The 21,497-nt window shown below is 40.7% G+C and overlaps 1 protein-coding gene across 7 annotated transcripts in view; it reads right to left on the bottom strand.

Moving 5' to 3' along the window:
- Nucleotides 1-20,782, bottom strand: part of HIPK1 (homeodomain interacting protein kinase 1) — a 51,833-nt gene extending 31,051 nt beyond the window's left edge. For 6 of the 7 annotated variants that reach the window (XM_043575892.1, XM_043575895.1, XM_043575894.1 and 3 more), the window contains exons 1-3: nt 20,271-20,524; nt 9,150-10,227; nt 605-728 (exon numbers count right to left, since the gene is read on the bottom strand). In XM_043575892.1, coding sequence (XP_043431827.1) covers nt 605-728; nt 9,150-10,225 — 1,200 coding nt within the window. In that variant the 5' untranslated portion in view covers nt 10,226-10,227; nt 20,271-20,524. Of the gene's footprint in view, nt 1-604; nt 729-9,149; nt 10,228-20,270; nt 20,525-20,676 lie in introns of those variants that run through there. The other variant, XM_043575893.1, reaches the window with a different exon arrangement.
- Nucleotides 20,783-21,497: the final 715 nt, after the last annotated feature.

Below are 21,497 nucleotides of genomic sequence, written 5' to 3'. Positions count from 1 at the left end.
ATTTATTTCCCTTCATTTCCCCTTAGGACCAGCTCCTTGGGAAACTGCAGCATATTTTCTAAAGCTCCTTTGTTTTGAGATATAGACCATTTATTACAATACTTTTCAACTCCTATGATTTCCCTCTTTGTATTCCCTCGTATTTTACAGAGACCCAGTATATATCACAGCTTCCGGGGCCCAATGTATTTCAATTTGTAGAGAGTACTTCAGCATATGGCATGTATAAAAGGAAGTAACAGCTCTGAGTGAGCCAAAGGTCACTCTTAAAATTCCTATTCCTCATTCTTCTTTACTTTCATATCTTAAAAACTCACAAGACACATTTATTAACCAAAGTCAGTCTCTCTAATAAATCATCACAGATCTGGAAAGGTACCAATCTAAAGTAATATGAAATAAGAACCTTTCTTAATTGTTGAATTGCGAATGTAACATCAGACTAAAAAACAGGTAGAGAAAATTGTATTCTTTAAAAAATCCTTTCTAATTAGACTATTCTTTCCGTATCTAAAAACTTCACTAGTAAGTACTTCTCTTCCTCTAAAATCTATTTCATTAGTAAATACTTGATTTCTATTTCCATTCAAGTATACACTCTTACCTGATCATATTCTGAAGCACCAGGATAAAGAGGCCATCCCAGGAACAGCTCAGCTATCACACAGCCCAATGACCACATATCAATAGCTTCACAAAATGGTAATCCAAGAATAATTTCAGGGGCTCTAGCAAAAACAAAAATAGCAAATTAAAAAGTAAACATTATCTGGGGAAATCATGTTGACTAAGTCCCGTTTTAGTATCAGCTAAAGGTACATTGATTTAAAGAAACTGAAAACTATCTTTGATATAAAATCCATCATTTGAAACCTCTGGGGCCAGCTGTGTTTTGGAATTCACTTTTTTTTTTTTTTTTTTTAATTTCAGAAAGGTACTACCATGCATAAACTACGTATTGCATAATAATCCCAATGGAGTTTAGGGAAGCACCCTCAAATCAAACACGTTAATACTTCTGTACCGAAGTCAATGAATAGTCATACCATGTTGGTGAATAAAGACCTTAAGTAGCCTTATGTTGGTTTTTTTTAATTTTTTTTTTAATGTTTTATTTATTTTTGAGACAGAGAGAGACAGAGCATGAGCAGGGGAGGGGCAGAGAGAATGAGACACAGAATCCGAAGCAGGCTCCAGGCTCTGAGCTGTCAGCACAGAGTCTGACACGGGACTCAAACTCACAAACCGCGAGGATCATGACCCGAGCCAAAGTCGGATGCTTAACCGACTGAGCCACCCAGGCGCCCCGGCCTTACATGGTTTCAAGTCAGATTTTGCCAATACACCAAACTTAGAGAAAGTTTTTTAATTTTGAGAGATTTCTGGATTTTGAAATCACAGATTTCAGATAAGGGATCCCAGATAAGGGATCCCAGATTTATTCTTTTTACTCTTAGCACCTTTTTAATTACGGAAAAATCAATTAAGTGACCTGATCAATAAATACCCCTTGGTAACAGAAATGCCTTCTACAGAAATATAGTGGTTGGCAGCACTATAGAATATTCATTTCCATTAATGCTCCAAGTGAAAAACCTAACGCTAGGGAACCTTAAAGAGAAAATGAAGATAATACCATAAGCCTAGAGCTTTATATGTATGAATACATTCAAGGTAAAATTATTATCCCCATTTATAGAGGAAACTGAGGCAAAAAAAAATTTGCCCAAAATCACAGTTAATAAGTGGCAGAGCTAGAATCTGAACCGTGGCTATCTGGCCCCAGAACTGAGTATATTGTACTGTCTCTAAATAAGTCAGAGTTAAGCACATACCCACTTATATAAATCAATTTAGCTTGATGGTATACATGGCATTTTCCAACCACGACTAAAATTATGAGATAAATGGGTTTTCAAGGGGAGGGTGATGATAATATGTATCACTAATATCAATAATAATTATAGATGACACTTATATAGTGCTTACTCTGTGCCATGAAATGTTCTAATAAGCCCTTCATAAATGTGGTCACTTATTCCTTTACAACAATCCTACGGAAGTAGGTATTACTAATGTTAAGTCATCAATTCTAAGAGGAATGCTTGTTTCACTTTTTTTTTTTAATTTATTTGAGAGAGAGACAATGAGCACACAAGCAACCATGAGTGGGGGAGGGGCAGAAAGAGAAGAGAGAGAGAATCCCAAGCAGCATCCGCATTGTCCACGTGGAGCACGGGAGCCCGATGCAGGGCTTGAACTCACAAACCATAAGATCATTATGACCTGAGCCGAAATCAAGAGTCGGACGCTTCACCAACTGAGCCACCCAGGCATCCCTGTTTTTTTCATATTTTAACATCCCTGAAATCAAGAAGATTCTTGCAAATGATGATGTATTTTAGTTCACTGGCAGTGCTTTTACTTTCTTATTGGGACCTAAATAATGTTTCTTTTTCTAATCAATGGTGTATCAGATTCTATGTAATAAAGTATCATTTCCATTTTACAGATGAAGAAACTAGGCATTGAGAAGATAAGTAACTCACCGAAGGCCACATAATTACAAAATGATGGAGGCCAGGCAGTCTGGATGTAAGGTTTGAGCTCTTAAACATTTTATCATCATCTCCAAATAATTTCCTTTCCTTCTTACAAGTCACAGAATTGGAATGTGTAAGGGAATACCAGCTCCAGACCCCTCAGCAGATCTCTCCATCTAACAGGCTATGAACCCTCATGGGATGTATAGGTTTCCCCAACTTCACTTTTAAGTAATATGTGCTTATTGTTGCTCTGGAGCAGGGAGGATTGAGCAGGCAGAGTATAAAGATATTTCCTAAAATAAGAATATCCTCCCCAAGTACTTTTCTAAGTAAGTAGCCCTTAGAAAATAAGGTAAAGTAGAGGACTCCATAGGGTCTAGAGGCTTTCCTGACCCTTGTACAGAAACAGCAGAAGGATGATCCGAGCCTGCTGAGACTTCCACTATTTAACAGCTACGGATAGAACGACTACTATCACCTGTTTTTATGCTATTTGAGGTGAACTGTGGTTCTGCGAACCAAAGAAACAACCTTCAAAGGGGATATTCTTTGCAGGTGGCTAGAGCCACATATTACTGACAGAGTTTCAGAGTTTAATTAAACCCCAACCAGTATAGCATGTTTTTAAGATGGCACAAATTTAACAGCATTAATAAACTAGAGAGTAAGACTATCCAGAAACATAAAAGCTTTTCTAAAATTGAAAAGGGACAAAATTTTTACTTTCAGTGAGCAGAATCGTTAATTTCCAAGTTCATGACAGTGCCAAAAATAGCTGGCAGGGAAAGTGCAAATGGCTTTGTGCCAAAATAAAAACTGGGCTTAGAACATTCCTAAGCATCAACTGAAGAGCAGCAGATTGATTCTGCCATTCTCACTATACCAGGAAGACATTTTAAAATCCAAAGGTAGGTCACAGGGAGGGGCAGGCTACCCAATAACTTACTTCATTAAAAAAGTAGCAATAATACGTGGTAATTGTTAGGCTTCCAAAGCTTAAAGTTTCAGAGAAATTAAGAAAAATACTAATTCCAGCCCCCAAGCTCCATTAGACAAAAAAAAAAAAAAAAAAAAAAAAAACCCTAAAGACTGGCTGGAATCAGTTTTTCCATTTAGTCTCACTCTGCTTCTGGAGTAACAAAAGCAGCTAAGGATTTTTACCAAAAACTCACTAAAAGAGTAATTCTACCCCATCTACCATACAAAAAGATGAGTACCAAAAGAAAAAAAAAGCAAAAAAATAAAATAAGGCTGCTCAGTCTACAGAGAGCTTTTCACTACCATTCGAAACTAGAAATGCTGGCTGACCTAAACTCTAAGAAGCAAAAAGATTGAAATTATTTTCTTTTACTGAACAGAACAGCATCATTTAAAGCAGGTACTTCTCTAAAGACTGAATGTTTTAAATTCTGAATTCAGATTATAATTCTTGGTACTATCTTCATTACTGTATCATCTTTCCCGTTGGCCTCCATTATTTTTCAATCCCTCAATAAGAACTCTAGACAGTAAAATCCTGGTTCTACTTTACCTGTATAATGATACTGAGATAATTACTTCTCTAGGTCCCTTTCTAGTTCTGACATTCTAACAACTGATCAGTAAAAAACATTACCTATAGAGGGGCGCCCGGGTGGCTCAGTCGGTTAAGCGTCCAACTCTTGGTTTCGTCGCAGGTCCTGATCTCACAGTTTCACGAGTTCGAGCCCGAGTCAGGCTCTGCAGTGACAGTGCTGTGAAGCCTGCTTGGGATTCTTTCTCTCTCTCTCTCCCTCTCTCTCTACCCCTCCCCCTTTCACGCTGTCTCTCTCGTTCTCAAATTAAATAAACTTAAAAAAAATTTTTTTAGGGGTGCCTGGCTCAGTCGGTTAAATGTCCAACTTCGGCTCAGGTCATGATCTCTCTGTTCGTGAATCCAAACCCTATGTTGGGCTCTATGCTGACAGCTCAGAGCCTGGAGCCTGCTTTGGATTCTGTGTCTCCCTCTCTGTCTTTCCCCCACTGTACTATCTCTCTCTGTCTCTCAAAATTGAATAAATGTTAAAAAAAATTTTTTTTTAAATTTTTAAGATTATCTATAGAAGCACAGGGAAGAGAGGGAAAAATCCAAACTGACAATATTCACTTTTGTAGGAAATTGGCATTAATTGTACTTTAGACATGGTGAGTGTCTTTTCTTTGAAAATACATCCCATCCTTAAAAAACAAATACTAAACAGGCTCTGATTACTGTAACCAGGTTGTAGAAATAGCAATCCCTGTCTTTTGATTTCTCAACTTCAAACTTCTTTAAACTAAAAAATTCCTCCAAAGTTATAAAGCATTATTTTACTAGAACCCAGAGCAAGGTGTGGGTAGGATCACTTAACAGCAGAAATTATTCTCTGCTCATTTTCATGAACACTCTTTGTTTCTTCCTGCCCATCTCAGAGGCATCAAACTTACTTATCAGATCAGATATGTTACATAAAGTCTTAACTTCCTGCATCTGTGGCTTAGTGAAACTGTAGTATGTTTATTTGTCTAGGATAAACTGAAAATACGCTTTCCTTCTCTAGACTTTGTCCTTCCATATATAACAAATACAGCGATCTCAACTTTCAATAAAGGCCAGTTTTCCATTTTTCAGAATGGAAAAGCACTGAGCTTGTAGGCATGGCAAACCTTTGTGCCTGAAACTCAAGCCCCAAAGACAGCAACTTTTCTTGAAATTAGTCTACATTTACGTTTAAAGTGCCCAGGAAATAAAGCATATTATTTCCACTGCCTAAGGCATTTAGCCATGCCCACTGCTAACAGAGACAGGATGGTGGCAAAAGTTTGTCAACTGATAATATTTTGGCATGTTATCAGCAAGATGAAGCAATGTAAACTAAAAAGGAGGGGAAGGGAAAGGCTGGCTTTGGAGCCAGGATGCTTCAATGGCCAAAGGGATTTCACAGAGGTTTTCTGAAAGATAACAGGGTGAGGACGTAATAGCCTCTAAAAGCAACATGAAGAATACCACTGTGGATAAAATTAATGATAAAGAAGGAATGCCTGAGCTGCTATTCCATTGGCTTTGGGTTCATTATCAAGTATTGCTGCGATAAAACAGAAGAGTCCCACTGCTAAATCCTAAATGCAGTCAAGCCCTGGATATTGGACTTCAGTATGCACACTAATTACTCAGTAATACACAGAAAGAACTCCTGTTTTTAAGGGGTAAACTTAGCTCCATTTAAATTACTCCTATACTCAGCAATTAAATGCAATGGATTTGCAGGATGATTTGTTGAAGAGTAATCACCAGTGGACTTAAAAATTTGAAAATCCTATTTGTTTCCAAAAACAAAACAACCAAATTACTCAAATCGCAACTTGAATTTAAAAGGACAGGGAAACGGGCAAAGACAGCAACCTAACACTGAAAATTATTCAAACGAATTACTTATTGGAGAAAGCTAAGCAGCCAGAACTATGTACCCCTCAAATCTTTGCCCCTCAAGAGAAAATGCCATCAAAATTATTTCACAAAATAATTCTTATTTCTATCACTCTTCTTCTATCTTAAAATTGCTTTCGTTACAAGCCAAGGCAAGTAGTTAAAGAACACCTGCAGGCCTGATTAGAGAAGAGATCAAGAAGCAAGAGCCCATCAGCCCCCACCCCACAGCGGTGCCCTCCCTCCTAATTCCCCAAGGCTCCCAACAAGATGCAGAACTGAGCTTGTAAGTGGACCTGTAGAGTGTTTCTGCAAATACACACGAGTGGGTAGTGGTGGGATTACTCAAAGGAGCAAACTAAAAGAAAAAGTAATCAGAACCTAAATCTTCCAAGTAGTGAATCAGTAAATGGAGGAGAGATTCTCAAAATTAGCCCAACTGCCTAGAGCAATATGAAACCAGAAACCAATGCTCTAGGAATTTCTTTACTCCATCTCTCTCAAGTAAGAAATACCATAGTTTTACAAAGTTATAAAAGGAAAAGATAAAAATAGAGAAGCGTGGATTCGAAGATGTAATGTGAAAATGTCATTACTACCCAAAGTGATTTACAGATTCGGTGCAACCCTTCAAAAACCAATGAGGTTTTTTGTAGAAATAGAAAAATTCATCCTAAAATTTATATGGAAATCTCAAGGGACTCCAAATAGCCAAAACAATATTAAAAGAGAATAAAGCTGGAGATCTTACACTCCTGATTTTAAAAGTTACTACAAAGCTACAAGTAATCAAAATGATGTGCTACTGGCATAAAGACAGACATACAGACCAATGGACAAAAGAGCCCAGAAATAAACCCTTGTGTTTGTGGTCAATGAATTTTGATAAGTGTCAAGATCACTGGAGAAAGAATAGTCTTTTGAGCAAATGGTGCTAGGAAAACTGAATATCCACATGCAAAACAATGAAACTGGACCCTTACCCTACACCGTATACAAAAATTAACTTAAAATAGATCAAAGAACAAAATATAAGAGCTATCTATGTCTATATTATATTCTTATAAGAGCTAAAAACTATAGAACGCTCAGAAGAAAGCAAAAGGGAAAAAACTTTAGGACACTGGTTTGACAATGATTTCTTAGCTATAATACCAAAAGCATGAGAAACAAACAAACAAACAAAACACACAAACTGGACTTCATCAAAGTTTAAAACCTTTGTGCAAACACCATCAACAAAGTGAAAAGGCAACCTCACGGAATGAGAGAATATATATGCATGTCATCTATCTGCAGAGGGATTAATACCCAGAATATATAAAGAACTCTTACAACTCAACAAAAAAACAACCCAATTCAAAAATGGACAAAGCACTTGAACAGACATCTCTCCTGAGAAGATACACAGATGTCCAATAAGTAAATGAAAAGATGCTCAAGATCACTAATCTTTAGGGAAATGCAAATCAAATACCATTTCACACACATAAGAATGGCCATTATCCCTCCCATCCCCAGAAAACAAAAACAAGTGTTGATGAGGAGGTGGAGAGATTGGAATCCTCATGCATTGCTACTGGGAATGTAAAATAGTGTAGCTGTAGAACAGTTTGGTGATTCCTCAAAAATTAAACAGAATTATCATATGATCCAGCAGTTCTACTTCTAGCTATATACCCAAAAGAATTGAAAACAGGGTCTTAAACACTTGAGAGCTAATGTTCACTGCAGCATTATTCACAATAGCCAAAAATGTGGAAACCCGAGGGAATGGATAAACAAAATGTAGTACATTCATGCACTGGAATATTATTCAGTCATGAAAAGGAATGGAATTCCGATACATGCTACAGTCTGGATTAACTTTGAAAACATTATGCTAAGTGAAATAAGCCAGAAACAAAGGGACAAATATTGCATGATTCCACTTACATGCAGTACCTAGAAGAGGCAAATTCACAGAGACAGAAAGTCAGATAGAGCTTACCAGGGGGAAGGGGGAAGGTGGAGTTATTGCTTAATGGTTACAGAATTTCTGTTTTGGGTGACGAAAAAAATTTAGAAATAGTGGTGATGGTTACACAACATTGTGAATGTACTTAATGACACTGAATGGTACACTTAAAAATGGTTAAAATGGTAGACTTCATGTTAGGTAGATTTTACACTGGCATATTTTCTGAGCCCCTGTATGGTTAAAACACCCTTCTATTACTTTCATACATAATATAAACTTCTAAGTTCAGACTTTCTATTTACTCAAAATTTCATATAGGCATTTGACATGTTGGACATATCTCCTGATAAACATGTTTTGTGGATTACCTATTTTTTGTTTATTGTTTCACTTCTTGACTGGGTGAGTGGAAAATTTGTATTTAATGAATGATCACTAAAATTATCAGATTACTTAAAATTAATAACTAGTCAAATAAATGAGGTACTGAGAAATAAAAGCTCACTTCAAAAGACTTCCCCCTTTCCTTTCAGTAATTCTCCTTGGTTAACAGCACAAACAACATTGTATATACCACCCTTTAAGTACTGTCCCAATAATTACTATATATTAAAAAGGTAGCTTTGTTAGAAGTACCAATCTGGAAATATAAATCACTGAAGTATAAGGCACTTGGGTCAAGGACATTCTAGGATAACCAAATAAGCTCATAACCAAAAAAGTTCAAGCTATTACAGAGAATGTTAAAACAGGAAGAGCCCTTGGTAATCAACAAACTCAATTCTCTAAATTACACAAGATAGGAAATGTATAAGAATGAAAAAACCTGGAATTATTCCCAAGGCATCCTACCTGCCAAGATAGGAATGTGGAAAAAGTAGCAGCATATGCCCAAATTCATTACAAATAAGTGAACATCTTTATATTTTTAAAGACTCTTTAGAATGGGAAAACTGGGTATAATGGCACTTACTAAAAAAGAACCAGATGCTAGTATTCATTCAACTAGAAACAACCTTCAGAATCAAACTGAATTTTTCCAGCGTTAAATAAAATAATGTTACATATAGGAATGCCACACAGGGGTATGAAGTAAAACATAGTATTCTATCTTGGACCCTGTAAATAAATTCATTGTTACATGTAGCCCTATGTAACACCTTTAAGTATAAAGACAGATCTCTAGTCTAAGATACGCTTTTTAGCATTTGCCACTTGCCTGTAGTAACGTGACTGTAAGTAGGTTGAGCACACAGCTTTGGAAACGTGACTAGCAGAACCAAAGTCAATGACCTTCACTCGGTAGGGTTGGCGCACTGGATCGACCAGCATTATGTTTTCAGGCTTAAGGTCAGCGTGAATCAGACCAAGGCTCTTGAGCTTCATCAGGGCTGTGGCCACCTGCTGCAAGATTGGTCTGATGTACTTGAGTGGCAGTGGGCTAAACTTGTTCTGCTTTAGAAAATCATACAAGTTCTGCTCCAGCATCTCAAACACAAGGCAGGTGTGATTCTTATGCTGAAAGCACTCGTAAGAACGAACAAAATTATACTCATCGGCATTTTCACTGCTTAGGCGGGAAAGGATGCTCACTTCAATCTGTCCTTGTCTGGCATAGGAGGGGTGGTTCTTCAAGATTTTAATAGCCACAATTTCCTTAGTGCTCCGCTTCCAGCACTTAGCCACCTGTCCAAATGTTCCCCGGCCTAGGAACTCCAACACTTCGTAGCTATTGGTCATAGAGCAAAGGATCTCATGCTGGACCAGCTGGTAATCCCCTTCTCCGCTGGAACTGCTACTCTTTGTGGTCACAGTGGTGGTCGTGGCAGCAGCACCCACCACAGTCCTGTTTTGCAGCATGAGAGGGGGATGTTCTTCTATGATTTGCACGCTACCGTTGCTGTCAACTTCCTCACTTTTTCTTTTCAATCCACATTTTTGATATGGCTCAAGCAAAGAAACGTTGTTTCTGTGAGTCAGGGTCTGGCTGCTTTGGAAGGTTGCCGTAGCAGCACCGGCCGAGCTATCAGCAGCGGTTACGACGATACGCTCCGCTGCAGGAGCCGGGAGGAGAAGGCCCTGGTCGTAAGCAGGGATGTTGAAATTTGCTACCTGGTGAGAGGAGCTGGCTTGCCCTTGTGTGGCTGGGAGGGTTTTGCTGTGGGTATAATATTTGTCGTTGCTGCTCTGTCCAGAAACATCCCAGCCAGAGGGCTCTATTTTCAGTTTCTTCGCACTGCAGAAGGCACTCGACGACACTGATGGGGGGGAAAACACCTGCAGCTGTGATGCCATACCTACATCGAGAGACAGGAAGAATTAGATCCTCAATTTTATACAACTCCTCAATTAATAGATAAGAAAACTTTTAGTTTAGAAAAACCACAAGTAAAATATAACTATCTGGCTAAGATTTTATCTCACACATTTTCTAAAACATGTTTCCTAGCACAGAAAGTTCAACCTTCTGGTCTAAATACACAACCGTAAGCACTCTTTGAGACTCAGCAATAGTCGGTCATATTGTTAAAAGAGCATGAACATCTATGATGGTTTATAAAATAATGAGCATGATAATAATAACAACAGCTTAGATGACTGATCCCTTACTATGTGTCAAGTAGTAGTCTAAACACTTCACATGCATTACTTATTTAATTCTCACCCTATGGACAATATACTAACACTATTTCCACTTTACAGATGAGGAAACTAAGACACAGAGTGTTTTTTTTTTTTTTAATTTTTTTTTCAACGTTTATTTATTTTTGGGACAGAGAGAGACAGAGCATGAATGGGGGAGGAGCAGAGAGAGAGGGAGACACAGAATCGGAAACAGGCTCCAGGCTCTGAGCCATCAGCCCAGAGCCTGACGCGGGGCTCGAACTCACGAACCGCGAGATCGTGACCTGGCCGAAGTCGGACGCTCAACCGACTGCGCCACCCAGGCGCCCCAAGACACAGAGTGTTTAAAGTAACTTGCCCAAAACAGCACAACCATTAAGTGGCAGCACAGGTATTCAAACCCAGACTCTACAGCCCCAGAGCTCACTCCACAGCTGTCTTCACTCCTGCCCTGATTAGCTTTCTATTTTTTTTTTTAATGTTTATTTATTTATTCTTGAGAGAGAGAACGTGCGTGCATAAGCAGGGGAGGGGCAGAGAGAAAGAAGGAGACACAGAATCTGAAGCAGGCTCCAGGCTCCGAGCACTGAGCACAGAGCCCAACACAGGACTCAAACCCACAAACCCATGAGATCATGACCTGAGCTGAAGTCGGACACTTAACCAACTGAGCCACCCAGGCACCCCCTGATTAGCTTTTTGATCAATTCTTTAAATTTAGACATAGATGGCATGCTTATAAAATTTACAGATGAACCAAATTTGGGCAGGATACTCAATATATTGCTAAGGAACAGGTCCAAAAAGATCACAATAGGGTAGAAACCACAACACAAATCTAGCAGATGTAATTTAATACAAATACAGAATCCTACTTAGGTCCAAAAAATATGACTACCACAAAGCACAAGGATAAGAAATACAAGGCTTAGCGGGAGCATACGTATACGAAAAACACTTTCAGTTGGTAAGAGAAACATTATGTGATAATGTTCCCCTCCCCTCAAAAGCTATTTCAATCTTCAGCTACATTCATAGAAATAGTGTCCAGAATGTGCTGGACAAAGTGAATGCTATCTACTCTGCTCAGGTCATACACTATTTTAATAGTGTTTAGCTCTGCCCACTACAGTATAAGAGGACCACTGATAAAATGATCAGAAAAAAGTAATCAAATGATGTGAAACCTATAGAGAGGATCTCCTGAAGAACCACAGGAAGTAATTCTTACAAAAAATATGGAGAAAGGGGGTGAGAAAGCCCAGCTTTTTGTCCCTGAACATCCGTAAATATCTCAAGCTCAATAAACCCCAAGACTCCCAAAGCTAAAACTTTTAGAATAAAGTCCAAACCACTGACATAGCATATAAGCCATTTCGTATTTATCTTCTCTCTTCTCGACCATGTAACACTCAGATGCCTTCAGGTTCTACATTAGTCCTCCCTCTCTTGTCCACACTTCCCCCGTTTTCAGTAACTACTTCCCAGGGTTAGTCATCTGCAAAAGATTCTCCAATCTTTATTTCTAACTCAGACTTCTCTCTCCTGAACTTCAAATTCTTATTTCCAAATAACAATCCCACACTGCAATTTGGGTATCTTGAATATACCTCAAATTTAATATGTACAAAATTAAATTTATGAGCCTCGACCCCACCCCCAGTCTTCTGTCTCAGTTATGAGACACCACCATATATACAACATCTCAAGCCAAAAATCAGAGAGGAAATGAGTCTCAGTTTCCTCATCTGTAAATTGGTGACAGCAATACCTACTTCATGGGGTTACTCTGAGAATTAAATTATTTAATACATATGAAGTTCTTAGTGTCTGGAATTCATTCTTCTCCCTTTATTACTTCATCTTTAATCTATAACCAAATCCTACCGATTCTACCACCTAAGTATATTTCAGATCAGCCATTTTTTTCTACCCCTATTGGGACCTTTCTAGTTCAAACAGCCAGGAGCCTCCAAACTAATCTTGAATGCACTCTGGGGATCTTTGTTTTTAAATTATGCAAATCAGATGACTGCTCTCTCTTTCTTAACCACCTTCCTCCTCCTGCCTCCAAAGTTTTCCATTGCTTTGTGGATAAAATCCAAAATCCTCAATCTGCCTTAACAAGCTCTACAAAAATCTGGTTCCTGTGTTCCAAAATCTCCCATTCCAGCCATGCTGCCCTCCTTCCAGTTCTTGGAAGGCCTTCTGATATGTTGAAGATTTTCTTCTGGGAAAACCATTCATTCTCTCTCACACACACATACACCACCATCCTTCCCACCATGCACACCCATAGCATCCTGCTCCTCCCTTACAACTTGAAATTATTTATTTAATGTTACTTACATTCCCAGCTACAGGATAGTTGCATGATAGGTGCCATATCTGTCTTGATGTTTGCTTACATCACCAGAAACTACCAGACTCTGGCAATATACAAACAGGCAGTATTCATTGGATGATTCTGACCCTTACCTACCAACCTCCAATCTACGCCCTACCACCCATTAAACTGCAAGATTTTCAAATGCTTGGTTTTATTTTTCAAATATCCCTCTCTTTTATCTGTGCAGTCTCTGAGATACAGGGGAAGTTTCCACTCCGAAACACATAGCATAATTTTACCAGTCATAAGAGAATAAACACACACAAGAAAGGAAGGAAGCGTGACAAAGGATGTTACAGACATAAAAAAGCAATGTGTACATTTCTTTGTGACTGAATGTAACTAAAAACCATCTGCACTGGACTAGACAGCTGGAATGAAGAACAAATTCTCAGCCTTCAATTTCTAAAATGTGATCTGGATTTACCTTAAACAAGAGTTGCCATAATTTACATGAACTTTGAAGACAAAAAAGTGTAAATTAAAAGTTAAAGTCAGTGCAATTTAACTCCACAGCTAGGAATTCATAAGTCATCTTGTTCTGCCTATATCACTGACATAATACCAAATTATAATAGAAGAAAAATGTTAAACAAAGTAAGACCTTTACAAAATTTACCTATTAAAATTTATGCAAGAATATTTATCATAAAACTGAGCCAATTTTTGAACAATGAAAGGAAGCAAATTTTTGAAATTTGTTTTCCACTGTGTATCTGTTGAGCTACTAATTTTAATAATCTATGAAGAAACAGGAGCACAGGAGTGCCTGGGTGGCTCAGTCGGTTAAGCGTCCACCTGCAGCTCAGGTCATGATCTCACAGTTTTTGAGTTCGAGCCCTGCGTCAGGCTCTATGCTGAGAGCTCACAGCCTGGAGCCTGCTCAAATTCTGGGTCTCCCTCTCTCTCTGCCCCTCCCCCACTCATGCTGTCTCTGTCTCTCAAAAATAAATGTTAAAAAAATTAAAAAAAAAAAACAGGAGCACAAATTTTATATACCTAAAAATATTTAATGAAAGAATTTGAATACAAAATTTGTAGTTTGTAGCTATGTCTAAGAATATGGAAGCCTAAAGTAATAATACTGAATAGAATTCATGAAGTTTAATGCCAAATTTTTGAAAGTACATTAATAACGAAATATTTTTTAAAATATTACATTTACCAGAGTAATGTTATGGACAACTTTCACCCAATACACAAAATAATAGATACTGGTGGTTTCAAATCTTCACATTGAGCACTGCAAAAAGCACAAGTTCTAGGAAATTTTTCTGAAAGTTTAAGTATATAAATAAATGAATATAAGTCTTATTCAGTAAGACAAATTTCTATGTCTACCCACAGGGAAAGAACAATCCAGAATTTCACTGGCCTTCCCCACAGCATGTGTGTATGGTAATTAATATCATGCCAGTGTGGCTGAGACTCATCCTGAGCTCAACAAGCACTAGGTGAGGAGAAGATACAAAATCAAAATTGCCTAGAAAAATCAACACTCTTATTTATATAATTCAGCTACAAGCAGCCATTTTTAGACATAAGATAAAGATACTATGTTCCATAAAATTTGCCTTTGCAAAGTGGGGAAGCAATTTTTTTCCTAGGGTGAGACCTCCCAAAGGAAGATATGGAACAGGATTAACATCTGTGGAAAACTTACTATGTATCAGACTCTGCTAAATTACAAATATTCTCAATTCACATGAGAACAGCTGCCAATAAAAGTTATTTCTGACTTCTTGAAAATGTCCTACCTCTTGACTCTAATAATAAACTAGTCTTTTCATTTCATACCTGACTTTTCAAGTGTTTAACCATCTGAATATAATGACAAATTAGGCCACTGCATTAATCTGGGAACTAGAACTAATAGGCGAAAAGCTATTGATGCTTGTATTAATTCCTAAACAGAATTGAGTCTTGCTAGAACTCAAGGCTTTCAAAAGCAATAAAATTAACAGCCTCCCCATTCACTCCCTGACATGGTCCCATCTATTTAACAACATTTATTATGGGCAGCACAGGTAGGTACCCTTACTGTAAAGAATTCAAATATTATAACTATGAATGGAACAGTTGGTTATGACAACCAAGATAATCATTTGTCAGAGTTCTGTCTTTACCCTTCAGGTAACTTCCATCTTCCACACCAATAATAAATTCCTACTGCTTTCACTTAGTATCATCTTTGCCTCTTTGATACAATTTAACAATTGGTGACCTAAAATAACCTAAAATCAATACTGCATGTTGACTGCCGCCTCTGAGGCACTTGTCCTTGGCTGACATGTACACAGATGTACATATTCTCAAGCACGCTGATATGTAAAGAATATTCATATCATTCAAGTAGGTAAGTGAGAAAACACAAGCTGTGAAAGTAAAGCAAGCAGGTTTGGGAAGAAAACTCCTTCACTGCAATATCCTCTCTCTCTCCACTCTACCCATTTCTCTCCACCCCTGCTGACAATCCTGGACTAAGCCTAACTTGCCTCCCCCAAATGGTACTCTCAAGCCTCCTTTTTAAGCTCCTTTCTCCCAATTCATTCTTTACAACTGAAGTTTTAAAAAGCGCCAATCCGTCCCCTGCTTAAAACCTTACGATAAAGTCCAAAATCTCTAAATTTCCAGCAGTGCTAAATTTCTCCTATCCTAGTTCCTTCACACGTAACGTTCCCTCTCTGAACTTTGTTTTTGCCTGTTAGCCTTCTCTTTTTCTAACTTCTGCTTATCCTTTTAGTCTCTCTGCTTAAGCCTCACTTCTTTCAGTGTGGTACAGAATGTTGGTTTGGATCAAAATCTACTCTCTCATTCACCCCAGGCACATGGCTGTTTACCAGTCCCTCTCACCAACAGAAAGTGATGTGTGGGTGAGCTCTTGGTGTTCCTTTCCATTTCCAGCAGCAAGAACCTATGGAGACCCAGGTTCCACCATGAGACCACGTCCAAGGGAGGCAGAGCAGTAAGATGTAAAGAACTGTCTCTGGATGATCAGAGCAGAGCCGCCTGCCCACCACGAATGCTCAGTTCAACCCGGAACATTTACTTCAGGCTGTTGCATGAGAGAAAAACTATTTTCCTAGGTTATGTACATTTTAGTCAGCCTTACGCTGACAGATACACTCAGGAAAGCCTTGCCCAGACCACTTCATACTAGCTTACGTTTCCTGGTAAAGGCTCTCATAGCATTCTCTACCACTTCTTACCACTCACCACACTTGTGCTTACTTATTTCATTTATTCACTTAACAAACATGTATTGAGTACCTAATATGTCTGCCTGGCACTTTTCTAGACACTAGGGATAACAAGTGGTGTTCCAGATGGACAAGTTCCCTTATCTCTTGGAATTTACTTTGTGCTGGGAAGACAAATACACACACACACACCCAAGAAAATAGTAGCTAGTGATAATGCTATGATGAAAACACAGTAATATGATAGAGACAGTGGGAAGGGGAGACATACTCTAGATTTGGTGGTCAGGGAAGGCCTTGTAAGGTGGTAGTACTTACACTAAGACCTAATTGACAAGAAGGAGCCACCCCAGTGAAAGAGAACAGTTGGTGCCAAGGCACATTCTTGGCCTATTTGAAGAAGAGATCCAGTATGGATGGAATAGAACAGGGAAGAAAATAATAGAAGCAGGGCCCAAAGAGGCAGACAAGGGCCAGATCACATATTAACTCATGAGGTCACCCTAAATTTCATTCTAAGTATGACTATTTATTTCAAAGTTGACATCCAAACTTCAAGTTTCATGAGGACAATTCTCAGTAGCACAGGTTTCTTTCTTTTTTCTTTTTTTCTTTCTTTCTTTCTTTCTTTCTTTCTTTCTCTCTCTCTCTCTCTCTCTCTCTTTCTTTCTTTCACCAGAATCTATCACAATGGTTAGCATATAGTATGTGTCAAATGTTTGCTAGGATGAATGACTAGAAAGAGATCACATACTTCTCCATATGTAAACATAAGGGGATCTCAGGTGTCATTCTAAATTAGAGCAATGTTCAAGTGAGACAGAAATTATAGTCCCTTGCCTACAAGAGAATATATAGATTAGTTTTCTAAGTGTAGTGATACAAAAGGAAAAAATAAGCTTGAAACCCTAAGGACACCATTTGAATGGAAGTTCCCCACCCCTTTCCTGTAGCACTTTCCTTCAGAAGCAACCAACAAGCCAGCTCCCCAACCAGTATGCAAAGAGAGGGTGTGGTATAAGTGGTGTTAGCTGATGAAAGACTAACTCTACAATTCTATGTAATTTACAGCCATATAATCAATATTTTGTAATATCTTGGTAAACTGGCTGATGGGTACTTTCCTTCTAAGCAGGACATCTTCTCCTAAATTTCAACAGGTCTGTTATTTATTTGAAATGATGAATCTATAGCAACAGAACCAAAGAAAAGTAAGTCTTTTTTGTGTTTGGTAAAAAAGTACGATCTTGATGTATGACAGGACAGTCTACAAGTCCCATAAAGTTTAGAATGAAGAAAGCTATACCTCGAGGAGTTTCAAGCACAAGGAAAATGTCAAATTAACAGCGTAGATGAATATGGAACATAAACGCTGGGATGACCCTGTTTAGATCCGTCAGCAAAGGCCTAAGGAAAACAGGACTTAAATAAGGTAACAACAGTTTGGCAGATGGAAGGTAGAACAAGTTCTTTCAGATGAGATAACTTTTACCAGTATGCCAGGGAATGTGGAAAAATGAAAAACTGTTTCTAGGAAGGAGATGTATTTGAGAAGCAGAAGACACTAGCAAAAAGTACAGAGTCTGACAGCTAAAATGGACCTTACAAGATTCTTTCCAAAACCCCCTCATTCCAAGATGAGAAAAAGGAGACCCAAGAAAGGCAGACAAGTTTTACACAGAGCTAATGAGTAGCCATGCTGGCAAAGAATTCAGGTCTTCTGATTCTTTTCCACTAAACACTGGGAAAGCACTGTACCAGGTGCCCTTAAAGATTCCAAAAGAAATACACACGTTTCCCTATCTTCAAAGAGCTTAGAATATTGCTCAGATGATATAACCAAAGAGAGAGGGAGAGAGAGAGAAAGAGAAATATAAAAACAGGATGTAAGTTTTTTTAAAGAGCCAAATTATGCTCTACAAAAATGCTTAAGTCATGTAGGGAGCTGGGAAATTAGGAACAAAAAAGGAAACAAAAAGCAAATCAGTGACTGTTGAGGTAGTACTTGAAGGAAAAATGATTTTGATCACTTGTGTTCAGAATGGCATGAAATGTAAGGGAAGAGACTGGGGAGAAATAAATAACTGTAACTTAAAAAAAAAAACTAAAAAAATATGGATTGCTTTATGCAGTCTTGAAAATGAAAATAAAAGGACAGATCAGGAAGTTCATGTTTGCAAAATTAGTTCGAATTACAAAAGGACCGGTTACAATATACAACCAACAACAAGTTGCACAAGTTCCAAGTGTAAGAAGTTTACAGGGCAGGTCTGGCTCCCTGATTTCTCCCAACACAACCAGTGACTAAGCTGAGCTTATGAAAACAAAACCACAGAATGAAGAAATTCGATTTTCCAGAGAACTGTGAATTTTGAGATTATCTTCTTTTTCTTTTAGGAGGGAGTTCTGGTTTGGTTTTCAATCTCAAGTTACCAATCAACTTACTCTACAGTCCATAAACCTATAATGCCCAAAAATAGTATAAACTATTTATGAGAATCACAGCAAAAGTCCTACTTACCAACTAGAACCAGTAGACACATTTACAAGATCTCAATCACCATTTTACTCATCAGATGCTTTACTGGCTTGGCTGCCTTCAGTCCCAACCACAAGTGACTCTACCAGAATATCTTTCAAGCAAGGAGCAGTATCTTAAAGCGAAGGATACCAGTATTGTAACACAGAACCCAGAACCCATTACGTGGGGAGGTCCAAAATCACCAGCTCAATAACAATTATTAAGTAATAGGACTTGTTAGATTTTTTAATGTTTTACAGAAAGCGTTAGACCTACATAAATAAAAACTGGTAATGATCTGAATTCTCTACAATCTCTAAATCTCACACACACACACACACACACACACACACACCAGACCAGGAATCTAAAATAGGTTTACACAAACAAGAACAAAATTGTAGGTTTCGCTGAGGGCATCAGCCACTTAATTTAACCCCACTTCATCAAGAGCAGGAAGCCAGGCTGCTGTTTTCATCAGTTACTAAGGAACAAATAAGATAAAGGAGAGAGCGGGCAGAAGAATTTTTACAGTTGAAATGAATACTTTGATGCAATCACTGAGAATTCCCAAAGTGTCACTAAGGAAAAGCACCTCGGGCGGCCTCAAAACGAGTCCATCGACAACTGAGGTCGAGGCTTAAGCGGAGGAAAGACAATTGGAGCCTGGGATTGTTTTTTCCCCTTCTCGAGCCCCTCCCCCCTTCCCCCACCTAAACAGGAAAGAAAACGCGCCCAGCATCAACACAGGCCAAGGCTCACGACTTGTCACCACAACAAACTGGAGGTTGGACCAGCGCTCCTGGAGACCGAGCCCCAAGTCTTGGTTGCTAAACACAAAAAGGGCCTCTTTCCCACAGACCTATGAAAGTGCGGGCCTTACCCAAGAGTTTTTGGTTGTTTCCTCACCTTCTCTCTCTCTCTCTCTCTCTTTTTTTTATCGAAAGCTTTGGGAAAGCGGCGACAGCAAAAGTTTCCCTCTGAGCCAGACCTCTAGATCCGCCTTGCACAGACACACATTAGGTGGGCTGGTCCCACGTAGTCTCCACCATCATTACAAATTACAAACCTAACGATTAAAGAACAGAAGCGGAGAGGACAGAAAAAGCTTCCACACCCACCCCACCACTGCCGTCCTTTCCAGGCACCGCTTTCTGGTCGCAAAGAGCACAAATAACCCAAAACCATGGAGATAAGCAGAGCTGTGAAATGCACACGCACAAGTCACACGCTGGGAACCTGCCACGACGGCCGGGGGGTGGGGGGTGGGGGGTGGGGGGAACCGGCCGGGTGAGGAGGCGCAAGGCGGCCCCCTGTCATCTGAGGACAACAACACGCCCCGAAGAGAAGTGGCAGCAGGCTGGGGGAGTTGCCCCGAAAACAAACCCGGAGCCTTCGCGCTTTCCCGAGGACGCAAGCCCCTCCGCGGCCGCGAACGACCGGGCCGCAGGACTGGGCGCCGGGTCCCGGGTGGGGGCGCGCCCAGGGAGGCGCCCCCCGCAGGCCGGGCGCCCCGAAGAGCCCCGCGGCCCGGCCGGCCCCGCCTCGGGGAGCGGATGGGAGCTCGCTTCCCGCCGAAGCCCCTTCCCGCCCGGCCCGACTCACCGCCGGTGGGTCGGGTTCTCAGCCGCGAGCTGGGGCTGCCGTGAGGAGGCGGCGGAGGAGACGAGATCCGGGGCCCCGCCGCCGGGTCATCATACCCCCCGCGCGAGCCGGCCCGGGCCCCGGCCCCCGCCCCCCGGAGCCGTCCCCGCGCCTGTCCCGCGGGGGGCGCCCCCTCAGCCTCCCGCCCGCTCCGCCGCCCGGCCCCTGGCCGCCGCCGCCGCCGCCTCAGCCCCGCGCGCTCCCGCCTCGGCCTCCTGCTGCCGTCCGGGGCCACCGCCGGGCCCCTGGCTCCGCAGCCGCCGTTGTCGCCAGACCCGACGAGTCGAGCGCCGAGCGACCGCCCCCCCCCCCTCCGGCGGCCCCGCCCCGCGGGAACCATTCACCGGCCCCGCGCCATGACACCTACTGAGGCGGAAGTGCCGAGGAGCGGGCCGATTAGGACGACAACATAGTACAGATGGGAGTGGGACCGGGAGGACCTCCGTGGGGAGCCAGCGTGGATCGAGTGCGGGGGCCGGATTCCCCGCCCCCTCCCTCCCCGCGGCAGACTCCGCGGTGATTTAAAGGTGCTTGGTGGCGGTGGGGGGGTCCAGCTGTAAAATGTCATCCCAGCCAGTGTGACATCACCACAGTCTAGTGTGACACCCCCAGAGATTGGGCAGCGTGCAGGGAGGCACTGCCTACCCGGGAAGCCACCCTGCTGGTGAGGAATTACCTCAGTTTAGGCTTTAACGTTTCGTTGCAGTCTAGAGACGTTCTAGCAGAGTGGCCTCCATGTACGGGATCTGGAAGCCTCCACGTACATCAGGAGCCCCTCTCTAAGGCTCTTCCACTGCCGCCTTAGGAACCTGGGTTTGCATTAGGAGGTGAGAAAGAGCAGCTGTGCTCTGGACCCAGCACCTCAAAACGAACTGTGAGCAAATGCTACGGTAATGTCCTTGCCTCTACCAGGAGGTGGTAAGGCTGGGTATTCAGGAAACGAGGTGCGTTGGGCACAGAGCATTCTGAAAAAATGGACACTGAAAACTAGGTTATCCTTACAGAAAGACAGTTGCCGTCTTCCAGAATCAAGAGACTGCAGGACTTCAGGTGTACCTCCCGCTGTGTAAAATGTTCTTATTCCTAAAGTAGGGACCATTTTTAGAGAGACAGTGATATAATCTACTTTTTTCTATCCTGCAAGTGCTGGAGGCAGCAATGATCTGAGCCCTACAAAGTGACTGGTCA

Source organism: Prionailurus bengalensis, chromosome C1, assembly GCF_016509475.1.
Source record: "Prionailurus bengalensis isolate Pbe53 chromosome C1, Fcat_Pben_1.1_paternal_pri, whole genome shotgun sequence".
NCBI lineage: Eukaryota > Metazoa > Chordata > Mammalia > Carnivora > Felidae > Prionailurus > Prionailurus bengalensis.
This window is presented reverse-complemented; position numbering and strand designations above follow the sequence as displayed.